Source organism: Trypanosoma melophagium, assembly GCF_022059095.1.
Source record: "Trypanosoma melophagium isolate St. Kilda chromosome Unknown ctg33segment0, whole genome shotgun sequence".
Classification (NCBI taxonomy): Eukaryota; Euglenozoa; class Kinetoplastea; order Trypanosomatida; family Trypanosomatidae; genus Trypanosoma; species Trypanosoma melophagium.
In genome coordinates, this window is record NW_027125167.1 from 319,030 (window position 1) to 331,833 (window position 12,804).

A 12,804-nucleotide genomic window follows, 5' to 3' on the forward strand; every position below is an offset into this window, starting at 1 on the left:
GGGCACAATATCTGTGCAGTTTTTATCTGTGAATCCGTTTCTTTAGTAACATCGTCTCCAAAGTGTTTTGTTTCTTCGTTATTTCTGTCATTTTCCCTATTTCTTTCTTATTCTCTATTTCATATTACGTGTGACGCATTTTTTCTTTGATTTTCTTGAAGGGAGCTCAAATCGAGTGCAGGGGAGTTTGTTTGTGTCTCTGTACATCTTATTATCGATATTAACACCTTTATGACTGCATTGTATCCGTGGGTCCCATCGTCTAACGCGGCGTACACACTTTTCCGTCGTGCGGTAAATCGACTTTCCCCACAGACACGTAATACGTATCCACTACCAGTTCTCGATGGTCCTTTTCCAGTGGAACAACCGGAGTCTCTCGTATTACATGGAGAGTGCAGGCAAGTTGATCCGTTTAAATACATGGAGGATCTTTTTGACAAACGCACACAAAACTACGTGAGAAGTGAGCAGCGACATTTCGGTCTTATTGATACTAAATTTGATTTTAAACACTCTAAAGCTCGTCTTTGGGCAGAGCTTGACGCAAAAGTTGTTATTACAAGTCGAGAAGGTGGTTTTGACAAGGGAGAGGAACGTATTGGTGAGTATGTATATTTTACGCGTGTTGTACCAGGTGGTGATCCTAATGCAATTGGATTTTATCGAAAACGGTTTGGTGAAGTTGATCTTTTGGCAGAGGAACTCATTAATCCTACCGCACTGCAGCAACACTTTGGTTACGCGCAGTGTCATGTGGGAATCTGTCGTGTCTCACAGGATGGGAGGTATTTGGCATACACTCTATCTGTAGAAGGAGGAGATCGGTATATCTGTCATGTACGTAGTATTGATAATGCAAGTTTATTTCACGTAATACGTGGACGTAATATTGTGAGTATAGAGTTTGGAGCAGATAACCAGTTTTATTATACTGAATCAAATGACCTTAATCGACCATATAAAGTTATATTACAAGAAATACGCCCAGGTATTCTACCTCCACCAGTGGAACTGTATCGTGACGATGATGAACAGTTCTTTGTTGATGTCCACAAAACAAAGGACAATGCTTATATTATCATTACATCAGACTCTAAACTAAAAAGCAGCGCACTTGTACTTCCTGCTTCATTTCCAAAGATTCCACATGAAATACAGGATTTTTTTCGTGAAAACCGACCAGTGGAAGTCGCTAGCAAGGAGAAATGGAGCTGGCTAGAACATTATAAAAGTCATTTTATTATTGTGGTGGCAGATCAAGGACCGAATAATCGTGTGTTGTACGCTAGAGAGGAAGTTGTTTTTAAATATGGGAAAAACACTGAATGGAAAGTGCTTGTACCATACCGAGAAGATGTGCAAATTGTAGATATTGATCTTTTTCAAGACCGTATTGTGTTGTATGAATCTCATTTTGCCTTTGAACGTATCAACCATATTCGTATAATTAACTGTGATAAAGGTCTTGATGGAGCTGCCAGAGAGTCACGTAGTGATGATTTGGTATTACATTTTCCTCCGTTAGCTTCTGTTACACCTGGATTGAATAAAAACTTTAATCAACAATCTATGAGTTTTGTTTATAGCAGTATTTGTCAACCAAGTAAGGACTGTGTCTTTAATTTTGATAGCAAAATGACTGCGAAAAAAAGTTGGATGTGTGCTCCGGATGCACTTTTTACACAGCGTCAGTCAGAACAGTTTACTCCATGGGATTATATGTGGCCATATAGTATTTATCGTGACCTTTGTGCATCAGAAGATGGTACACAAATTCCTATTACCATTTGTCAACGGCGTGACGCCTTTATACAAGAGGCGACAGACTTTGAGGCTCAGCCTAACACTCCAAAACATTGCCTTATTTACGTATATGGATCCTATGGGGAAGTCCCATCTATGCATTTTCAGCTTGCACCGTATATGTGGCTATTACGCCGTCGATGGACGATTGCCTTTGCACATGTTCGTGGTGGTGGTGAACTTCCCAATTGGGCGGAACAAGGAAAAGGTAAAAACAAAATCAATGCTGTTCATGATTTTATCGCTTGCTGTGAACACATGGTTAAAATGGGTTATACTAAACCTGAACTCATGGTGGCAGCAGGGAATAGTGCAGGATGTGTTCCTATTGCTGCAGCGATGAATATGCGTGGATGTGGTCTCTTTGGCAACGCCCTCCTACGCTCACCCTTTTTAGACGTCATAAACACCATGGTAGATCCTGATTTGCCACTTTCCCTGGCAGAACGTGATGACTGGGGGGATCCACTGCACTCCGCTGAAGATCTCACGTGTCTTATGCAGTATGACCCGTATCATAATATTAATGATCGTGTAACATACCCGGCAATGATGGTTTCTGTTTGTCTTGATGATGATCGTGTGCCACCGTGGAATAGTCTCAAGTATGTGGCAAAATTGCGGCAACAGCGGTGTCGCAAAGGGATAGATCCCGTAGCTCGTCCACTTATCTTACGTGTGCGAAGTAGTGGAGGGCATTACTGCTGGGGTGACACAGAGAACATTTGCGAGGAACTCGCATTTCTCTGCTCGCAGCTGGATCTCGAGGGGCCTGGCAAAGTGTTGAATGACATGGATGTGATGACGCACATGCACAACCTTGCCGTTACGGGAGCAATGGATCATGACGACCAAGAAAAGATATTTCTTAAATGGGATAACTGGGAACGTGAGCGTATTGACTATCATGTAAAATTACACGAATTCAGCTGGGAGCCTAATTTCCGTAAACTAAAGGCGGAGAAGGAACCGTTTTTCTGGGTTCCAACAGACCAAGAACTGGAACAGAGCAAGGTTGATGAAATGTTCCGTGCTAAGGAACGCGACGCACGTGAACGAGGGAAAAGCGAGGCCAAAACAGGCAGTACAGGACGTGCCTCTGGTAGTAATAAATGGGAGGAGGAGGAGAAGAAGAGACAGGGAAGACAAGAGTGACACTATATGAAGTTTTGATCTTCATTTATCTTGTTTTTTTTTTTTACCTTGCCATTTTTATTTGTTATTTTTTTTTTTACTTGTTTTGGTTATTTTTATTTTTTTTATTGATTCTTTTTTTATTTTGGTTTTCTTTCTGGTGTAGGTGTTCTCTCCTTTTTTTTCTTATCTGTAGAGCTTCTTATCTTGCTATTCTGAAACTCATCTTTTTTTTTACTGTTGGTTGCAGTGTTTTCTTCTTTTTCTTTTTCTTGTTTCACATACACGTAAAACAAAACCAAAACTATCTGGTTATATATATGTATATGTATATTTCATTTCATTTATTGACAGAAACGAGGTTCTAATGAGTAAGAATTTGAAAGTTTTCGTGCGTCTTCACAATTTAGTGAATATTCCCCGCAACATCCGTGTCGACTCTGTGTCTGATAGTAACAATGGCCCACGCGTATTTTCTCTCATTTTACGTGCAGTCGCGAGGGATGGAACACTTCTTGCAGATTGTGCAGATGTACGGGCTGAGTTTACACCACGTGACATTGTGCGTTCCTCCACTGATGAATTTCTTGAAGTGAAACTCGATGTCCGGGGCGAGCAGTGAGGCGCTGCTGGATCTGCTGAATGGACTGTGCACACACTCACACTTGAGCTGCTGTTTATCGTAAAGGAAGAACACCCATCCGGTGTGCGTGTGGTTGGAACATGTCCTCAAAACCTTCTCGTGAACGTGGATGATGTTGTGCGGCGGCGCAAACTTGTCACACACGTTATGGGAACAGAGATGGGGCAAATTGGTCTCTCACTTGCTGTATCCCCCTCTGACGTTGCTGGATATCAACAACGTCTGGTAGAGTTCTTGTCAGAGTACAACCCGGGTGGTCTGCCCTTTTTGGAGAGTGTTGTCTCAAGTATTCCAGAGATTGATACCCTTACAAAGTTGTACCGCAAGTACCATGTGGTGGATTACGAGCAACATCTAACGGACTTCTTCCTCTTGTATGGGCGAGAGCATGCGAGTCGTGCCCCGACGCTGCTCCGTGAGTGGGAGAATCGTGAAGAGGATCTAATGCACAATCTCGTACTAGACAATGGGCCGGAACCACACAATCTCGACACCGCCATACGCCTAGCGGCGTTTTTGAAGGCACACAACGTGACAACTGCCACACCGGAGGTGGCCCGTGCGTTGCGGGAGTTGCGAGGTACACCACGTGAACTCTTTTTGGCTTTATCAGAGATCTACGGTGCGGAGCCCGACCCACGTAGCTATCTATTTCCACCCTCACACTACCAGAAATGGGGGGAGCAACAGGAGAAGGAAAATGAAAAGGAAAAGGAAGAAGAAGAAAGAAGAAGAGGAAGCAAAGAAGATACGGGATATAGACATTGTTCTACATCGGCAATATCATCCTCACCTCCTCCGTTCAAGTGGCTACAGCAGAACGATGTATGGGCGGACAATACACATCAGATCCAACAAAATGGGAAAGAGGGAGAAGGGCGGAACGAAAAGAAGAAATTATCATCACCTCAAGACTCTCAGTTTCCACAAACTTCCGCCATTTTCTCGGAATCTCGGGATGGCACAGCAGCGGCGACGGTTGATGGTACCGTCAAGAAGGAAAAACTCTACCGTGGCTACAATGACATTAACAACAGCAACAGTAATAATTATACCCATAACCATAATAATAATAATAATAATAATAATAATAATAATAATAATAATAATAATAATAATAATATTGAGGGAAAGTTTCCATTGTGGGATGTATTCCGTGAGTCATTTGTACGCGATGGACGTCAGTTATCGAATCTCTATTATATGAATGAAGGAACTTTCTATACTATAGTGGATGAAATGGGATATGGCAAGGCTGATCGTGACGCATTGCTGTATCATTAGCAGAAGCTTTTACGTGCTTCTGTACGTGAGGATGTCCTTTCCCCTGGTGATGCCTACTACGATACCATTGTGAAAGAGGTATTAGACGTGGTTGGTTTGCAGCAGCTAAATTTGAAAGTAATGAATGTGATATCTGTAAAGAATAAAGTGCATGCAAGTTGTTTTACCTCCCGTCTTCTTGCGGCACATCAGCACGCGACGGAACGTCTTGCTATTGTGGGTGACTACCAGCGTCTACACAACATCATTAACTATGGCGTTGACACGACTCATTTATCCACTACGAGTGGTAATGATAGTGCTGCTGTTGACGACACTGGAATTGTTCCCAAAAATGATGATGGTAATGATAATGGTAATGGTGGTGGAAACCCCTGCATGATGTTCCACCGTCGACCATTTCAGAATTGGGACGGCAGGCACACCACCTGTATTCTTCTTTGCGACGTTGTTGTTGGTAAACCATTTGTCTGTCCGACGTCTATGAAGACAGCACGAACGGCAACGGCGGCATTCCGTCGGGAGTGGGACTGTTGTGTCTTGACAGACGGTGTGGCGGGACCTGCGGTGGCGGTGTATGATCCCACACAACTGTTGCTGCTTTATTTATTGCGTTGTCTTGTAGACATGGGGATCGCCCCTGCCCCACTCACCCCGCCCGCCCTCTGGAGTACTACATCCCCAGTGAGAATGAGAATCCTCCTTCTTCTCATAGTAGTAATAATAGTCATAATCATTATTAGGAGAATGAAAAAGAGAGTGGAATAGAAATGGTGGGGGCTGGGGTGCTTGTCTGCGGGGATTGTGTGGTGTTGGGCCCACATCGTGGACGGCCGGTGGTACCACTCGCCGCACTCGCCGCCCGCCAAAACGACGCCCACCGACTCGCCGCCGCCGCCAAAGAACAGGCGGAACAACACGCGGAGGCACAAAGACGTGCAGCGCGAGTGGCGGCAGCGGCAGCAGCACTCGCAGGGAATATTGCGGCGGGAATGCAACACAGTAATCCACTGCACGTTCTCACAGCACTGCAGCGACTGCGGGGAGAGAAGGCACTGCAACACTTGATGGAGGAATTGGGAGAGAAGGTGGAGGTGAAGGAGGAGGGACACCCGCCCAGTAGGGGAATGGCAGGAACGCGATATGAGGGCAGTAAAAGTAACGGTAATAACGGTGGGGCACCGGTGGAAATGCCTCTGAATCGTGGCCACAGTAACAACAACAACAACAACAACAACAGCGTGCTTCTCTCCAGTCAAATTCCAGAGGTACGGGCAACACCAACCAATTGCGCCACAAATAGTCTGTACGCGAAATACCTCGCAGCAGCCTCTGCAACAGCGGAAGAGCAGGAAGAAGCAGAAAACCAACAACAAAAACAACAACACTATCAACAACAGCAACACACTTCCAGACCTGGAGAAGACACATGGAAACATAGCAACCACTACAACACCAATGAATATGGTAATAATAGTAATAACAATAACAACAACAATAATGCCGATGATGAGAGTTATCCAAAGAAATATGGTGATAGCAGTAATGGTGGTAGTCGAGTGCCGAACACAATGCCTGGAGAAAAGACTCGTCTCGCCAAGGAGGACGTTACATATGGATGGCATTTATACCGTCAGGGCGATACCGAGGGAGCACGACGGGTGTGGACTGCTGCGCATGAGCAGCACATGGATGATGCCGTAGGAGCGCGGGCACGAGCATACATTGCCGAAGCTGTAGAACGTGACTACGAAGCTGCGACTGCCTGGTACACAGTGTCGCTGCAACGTGACCCACACGATGCGATGACGATGTGCAACTATGCTGTGTTGCTGGAGGCACTACTTGGACGACGGCAGGAGGCTCTAGTGCTTTTTCGAACGAGCATATGCACTAGGTGATGCTGCTGCTGCTGCTGGTCGACGGGCACAGCAACTGCGAGCCGCGCTGAAGTCTAATTGATACACATATATTATTGTAAAGCTGTATGTGTATCTCTCTCTCTTTGTGTGTGTGTGTCTGTGTGTGCATTTTTTTTTTTTTTTTGTAGCACTATCGCCTTACCAAGTGACATATGTCCTTTTTCATTTCCTTATTTATTCTTTATCTATCGTTCATGTTCTTCCTTTTTCTTGTATTCCCTTAGGAGGAAGAGGAAGAGGAAGAGGAGGAGTCAAGTCATGTTTTCTTTTCTTTTGATCTTTTGTATCTGTGCAGATGCATGCGCACAAACAACTCTGTATACGCATATTGTATAACATGGAAATGTGCGTATGTTCGGACATTGATAATGTTTTTTCTTTCTTTTCTTTCTTCTTTCCTTTTCGTATGCTCTTCTTTTGTCTTAGCTAGAGATGGGTGACTCTAGTAATCTAACACCCACACATTTGAGTAGACAACAACAGCAAGTACATCAGCACCAGCAAATATCAGAAAGTCCACAGAGTGAGTTAAGTATTCCTACTCCTGCCTCACATGCTCGCATCGGCGGTAAAGGCAGTAGAAGTTGTGGTTGCAACCACAATAACTATGGTGAGAATGAGAATGCTACTCATAGTGGTATTGTGAACATCGATACTATGAATACCGATAATGTGGATCTCACCGCCTGCCACGACCAACTTATGGTTTGCGCTGCAACGAGACTGGCGTCTAATGGTGAAAAGAGTGGTAGATGTAACGCTATGCTTAGATGTACCCCAGTGAATACTATAGGCGCCAACCAGCGACTTAAGCCAGCGACATTTCGAAGAGGAATAGAAAATGAGGAGAATGACGAAGGAGAACGGGTAGGATGTGTGGGACCTATAGCAGATTATCGTTTTTCTCTTTCGTCCCCCTCATCTGAACAACGAACTGACATGGAGAGCGAGGTGCTCGATACACCGCATGTACTACTACACGAATTAAGTGACGCCGCTGAGTCACCAAAAATTACTTTGCATACGCGGCAGCAGGAACACCACCGAAGGCAACGACTAACTTCACCGTTGCCTGATAATGATAATGGTAATGATACTCCCAATTCCGTGATGGGTCTTCAGAAGGAACAACAACAACGACAACGACAACAGCAGCAGCAGCAGCAGCGAAACGATGATACAGCATGTAGTCTGAGTATTCCTTCACCTTTACCAGGTAAGGAGGTGCGGTCACATTTACACACCTCTAGCAGAGGATATTCTATGATGACCCCATCCTCAAATCCACCAAAAGAGGAGCAGGAACAAGAGCATGAAACGACTGCTATTAGTTGCCCCGTATATGACATTCAGGATTACGATAATGATGATAATGAGGATGATGATGATGATTGCTATCAATATGCCAGACCCCATTCTGGGGATGCGTTAGACAGAAGCGGATTTTCCTTCTCAAGACCCGGCGAGCGGTATAACACACCACAGAGGGTGTGTACGTCTAGAGCCACACAATCATATCAGGAGGCGGAACCGGAAGTGGAGCAACGAGGATTGGCGAGAGTTTATACTACCTACTCTGCATTGCACGTAAACCCGCAAGACATGAGTGCAGGAGTAAGGACATGTGAAGTTTCTCCCATTACCAGTACACCGGTTTTGGTTGACTGGAGTGTCGTTGTGGAGGAGTCCATTGTTCTTGATGTGACCGTAGACAACGAAGATGATGAGAAGAAGAAGAATGATCAGGAGCAGAATGAGGATAGACCACCATCACCACCGCCAACACTAACACCACCACCAAAGGGTGAACATAAAGTCTCACAGGAAACGACGTGGTGTGGTACAACACATGACGTTGATCTGTCTCTAACACCGAACCACAATCATAACCACAATTGTAACGATCTGCAGCAGTTGCAGGTGTCGATGGCACAGCAGAGCGCAGTCTCATGGCCCCCCTCTGTTGAATCGGTGTGTGAAACCTCTGTAGAGGGAAGTGAAATTGTGAAGGATGATCATGCAGGTGGCTTACTTGTTAAACATTCAATTGGTATGCGTCGCCTACTGGATGCGGTTGCTACTACGGCTACTACTACTACTAATGGTGATTGTGGTGGTAATAATAGTAGTAGTGATAGTAGTGATGATAATGATGATACTAATAGAAATAGTGCCAGGGGATGTCCCCCAGCGGCGATGCTAAAACCTTCTTCACTACTCGAAGGAAGAATGCGAACAGCATTAACTATAGAAGGAAAAACCAGAGGTAGAGTTGTCTCTCCGCATCATGAAAGAAGGAGTGAATCAAGTTCATTACACATGGCTTTGGTTGTGGAGTTGTGCCGCGCCGTGCGTCCCTTCGCACAACGGCTGCTGCTTTTTCTTATGCGTGAGAGTGGTGGTGGGGCCTGTGTTCATGCCGATACATGCATGGAAGCTGTGAATTCTATCTTAGAGAGTGAAGGTATTCTTAACGTGCGAGCAACACAAAACCTCTGCCGCCACATCATCACTTCCACGACCAACAATGGTGGTAATGATAATAATAATAATAATAATAATAATAATAATAATAATAATAATAGGGGTAACGAAGAAAATGATGATGTTAACATGATACGATATAGTGATTTTGTGGCGGGGATTATGCAGCTGGGAGAGCAGAATTAGTGTATGAATGTAAATGGATACTCTTACGAAAGCTATTTTTATTCGTGTGTGTGTGTGTGTGCGTTTGGTTTTTTTTCTTTCATTTTTCCTTTCGTTTTCTATTCATTGGACGTGGATAACGAGAGATATGAATAGAAAACAAAGAGAGCGAGGAGAATGACGGTGGAAGAAAACAAAACCAAAAACCAAAAAACAGAAACAAAACATATTCTGTTAACACTTGGAAGTAAGCAGAGAGCGATGGGTATAGAAACTATACTTCTTGCCGGATTTCCTTTCTATGAAACCCGTCACACACACACACACACATTCTTTCCCTCTCTCTCACTCTTTCTTTCTTTTTCTTTCTCTTTTTCTCTCTTTCTCTCTCTTTCTCTCTCTGTGTTCCTGTATATCTTCTTTTTCTCCTCTGTTGTTGTTTGCTCTTATTAATATTCTGTGGCTTCTGTTGTTTATAATGCAGTCGTTGGTGCAAGCGACACAAGGCAGAAGGAAACAGTAGTAGAGAAAGAGAAAGAAGGGAAACCGGTTTATATTTGCACACATTATGTTTCCTCTATCACCACGGGAAAACAACAACAACACCATTTCTTCTGCTTCTTCTCCCACTTCATCATCATCCGTACGTCGAGTTGCAGCTGAGCTCTTTGCTGCACAAAACAATCATAATACCAACAGTACCAATAGTAGTAATAAAAACAATACTTCTCAGCACTTACATGTTGGGGGTTCTTCAAGTATAATAGCGAGTGGAAGGGAATCAGAGCGAGGGAGTCCACGTACGGATATGCACCAACAAGGATTTTTCAGGAAAAGTAAAGATTGCCATGATACAACTCCTATCTACACTCCTCTTCCTCCTTCTTCGGCTTTTAATTTTGCTTTTCTTTCTCCCTCTACTTACCCGAAATATCAACAACAACAACAAGAACATCATCAAGAGGACTCCACACACCCGGTTTCATCTCTATCATCTCCTTCAAAACAACAGACGCCATCCTCTACGGCGATACGAATGCGACAGGTGGATTTATTACTGCGAGAGGAGGCGGTGCTGCGCCGTGAGACAGAAGCGGCCGCACGTGAGGAACGACTGCGAGAACGAGAAGAGAAATTACAACAAAACGAAGAACGATTGGCTCCAAAGATCGCCACAGACACATACCGACAGCAATTGCAGGAACTGAAATGTACATTAGAGGCGCGGGAGCGGGAGTTGACAGAGAGTGAGGCATTACTACAGCAGCAACGCACATCCATCACCACACGGGCCGCAATTATAGAAGCGCGTGAGCGGGAAATGGATGAACAGCAGGAACTTCTCTTGCAGGATACACGTGAGCGGGTGGAGCGAATTCAACAAAGTGCACGTGCCGTACAAGCGAAGGAGTTAACAGTGACACAGCGGGAGGAGGCCTGTAAACAGCGGGAGGCGGATGTATTACTGCAGCGGGAGTCTCTCATCAGCTGGGAACACGAACTACGTCGTCGAGAAGAGGAGTATGAAGCGAAGATGAAACGTGCCACTGCCACGGCGGAGTTTGTGGATAGACGTGAAGGGGAACTGCGTTTGTGGGAACAACAACTCTCTGCACGTGAGGCGGCACTGTGGGAAACGGCAGCCGCAAAAGTACCACAAGGACGTGTGGCTTTAGCAACTCTAATGGATTTGCTTGCGAAGATTCGCGGGGAACTGCACCACGCCGTATCGCATTAACGAATAGACGAGCACAAACGAGTGAATGCCTCTATTCATTGGTGTTTATTTTCCTCTCTCTGTGTGTGTTTGGTTTGTTTATTAGTTTATTGTATTATTATTATTATTATTATTATTATTATTATTATTATTATTATTATTATTGGTCACTGACGAGATGAAGAGGAAGAGGGGTATGGAACTCTCGTTGTTATACATATATTTCTGTACAAAAACGTATACATAGACACAAACATACACATATAAACCCCCTTTCTTTCTCTGTATAATTGCCATGTTATTTATTACTATTATATTATAACGATGATATTCTTTTTATATGAACGGGTGTGTCTTCATTGTTTCGTTTTTCTTCTTGCAAATGGAAAGCAGAAGTAGCGGAATCTGGAGATACATAAAACGTGGGATTGCCCATTATCGCCACAAATAAATGGGAGGATCATCAAAGCGAAAGTACTACGCCGTGGCGGTTGGCCGCAGTACAGGCATTTTTGACACATGGGCACAGTGTGAGGCGCAAGTCTCCGGCTTCCCACATGCCCGCTTTAAGTCTTTCGCAGCAGAGACGGAAGCACGACAGTTTATAGATGAGAATAAGGGATTAGTGAATAAACGGGTTGTACTATTGCCGTCTAATGTAGAAAACTCGTCAATGGCAGATGCGTGTGTGCCGGCGGCTTGTACGCATTCTTCGCAAGTAGATCTATCCCCATTGCCACTAACAACAACAACGCGTCCACACCCAGCGAAGCGAAGCCGAGAAGAAGATCACCATGACACTAACACTAATAATAATAATAATAAGAATAATAATAACAGTGGAGGGGCATTGGAATTGCGGGATGATCATCATCATATATCGATGGGGTGGATGCGTGCACGCGAAGAAGAGGCGGTGGAGGTGTACGTTGATGGGGCGTGTCGCAGTAACGGCAAGAGTGAACCCGGACGAGCCCGTGGTGGGTATGGTGGTTATTACGTACCCAACAGCACAGAAAGAATAAGAAATATAGATCCCAATATTATTCTGAGTGACTTCTCACTACCGCTGCCGGATGGTGAGGCACAAACCAACAACCGCGCCGAACTGCACGCCGTCATTCACGTATTGCAGACCGCACTGCAGGCACGGCGGTGTTATAATCTACGTGTGTATAGCGATAGCACATATGTTATACGTGGGGCGGATATTTATATGCCATTGTGGTTAAAACGTGGGTTTGTCACAGCTACCGGCGCACCGGTGTTAAACAGTGATCTCTGGCATCGACTGCAGACACTGCGAACACAACACGAGGAACGGTACGCCACACGACTGCGAATGGAGTTCGGTTTAGCGCACACAATTGCGATATCAACAGCACGGCAATTGGCATTACGGCTGGTACATGTACGGGGACACACCGGTGTGCATGGGAATGTGATGGCAGACCGTTTGGCGGTGAATGGCGCACTGCGGGGCATGCGGCGCTGATGGGAAAAGAAAACAAATGGAAGCATAATAATAACAATAACATCAACAGCAACGATGTGAATGTGGATGTGAAGTAGAGGAAGAAATATATATAAAGGGGGGAGTGTGTCAGTCCGCACGCTTTTTTGGCGTTACATCCATCATTAACGAAGAA

The 12,804-nt window shown here is 44.7% G+C and overlaps 6 protein-coding genes across 8 annotated transcripts; all 6 read left to right on the forward strand.

Moving 5' to 3' along the window:
* Window positions 1–231: 231 nt before the first annotated feature.
* LSM04_003145 (Peptidase S9) lies at window positions 232–2,961 on the forward strand (the record flags this gene model as incomplete). The annotated part of the gene is made up of 1 exon (XM_067331194.1): window positions 232–2,961. The coding sequence occupies one exon, from the start codon at window positions 232–234 to the stop codon at window positions 2,959–2,961; it is 2,730 nt and encodes a 909-aa protein (XP_067189036.1).
* A 346-nt stretch (window positions 2,962–3,307) lies between these two features.
* On the forward strand, window positions 3,308–5,635 carry LSM04_000827 (uncharacterized protein; the record flags this gene model as incomplete). Of its 3 annotated transcripts, none has more annotated exons than XM_067331195.1 (2): window positions 3,308–3,506; window positions 3,564–4,867. In XM_067331195.1, the coding sequence occupies 2 exons, from the start codon at window positions 3,308–3,310 to the stop codon at window positions 4,865–4,867; spliced, it is 1,503 nt and encodes a 500-aa protein (XP_067189001.1). The 3 variants fall into 3 exon arrangements, with proteins under 3 accessions (XP_067189001.1, XP_067189002.1, XP_067189003.1); XM_067331196.1 differs by lacking the exon at window positions 3,308–3,506 and adding an exon at window positions 4,874–5,635 and having other exon boundaries at window positions 4,028–4,813; XM_067331197.1 differs by lacking the exons at window positions 3,308–3,506; window positions 3,564–4,867 and adding an exon at window positions 4,988–5,635.
* Window positions 5,636–5,637: 2 nt separating this feature from the next.
* LSM04_005905 (uncharacterized protein) lies at window positions 5,638–6,829 on the forward strand (the record flags this gene model as incomplete). The annotated part of the gene is made up of 2 exons (XM_067331198.1): window positions 5,638–6,693; window positions 6,737–6,829. 2 exons carry the CDS (start codon window positions 5,638–5,640, stop codon window positions 6,827–6,829), a joined length of 1,149 nt encoding a protein of 382 aa, XP_067189090.1.
* A 392-nt stretch (window positions 6,830–7,221) lies between these two features.
* Window positions 7,222–9,459, forward strand: LSM04_003200 (uncharacterized protein; the record flags this gene model as incomplete). Its single annotated transcript, XM_067331200.1, has 1 exon — window positions 7,222–9,459. One exon carries the CDS (start codon window positions 7,222–7,224, stop codon window positions 9,457–9,459), a length of 2,238 nt encoding a protein of 745 aa, XP_067189037.1.
* Window positions 9,460–10,006: 547 nt separating this feature from the next.
* Window positions 10,007–11,176, forward strand: LSM04_003334 (uncharacterized protein; the record flags this gene model as incomplete). The annotated part of the gene is made up of 1 exon (XM_067331201.1): window positions 10,007–11,176. The coding sequence occupies one exon, from the start codon at window positions 10,007–10,009 to the stop codon at window positions 11,174–11,176; it is 1,170 nt and encodes a 389-aa protein (XP_067189041.1).
* A 430-nt stretch (window positions 11,177–11,606) lies between these two features.
* Window positions 11,607–12,650, forward strand: LSM04_001242 (Ribonuclease H domain; the record flags this gene model as incomplete). The annotated part of the gene is made up of 1 exon (XM_067331202.1): window positions 11,607–12,650. The coding sequence occupies one exon, from the start codon at window positions 11,607–11,609 to the stop codon at window positions 12,648–12,650; it is 1,044 nt and encodes a 347-aa protein (XP_067189006.1).
* Window positions 12,651–12,804: the final 154 nt, after the last annotated feature.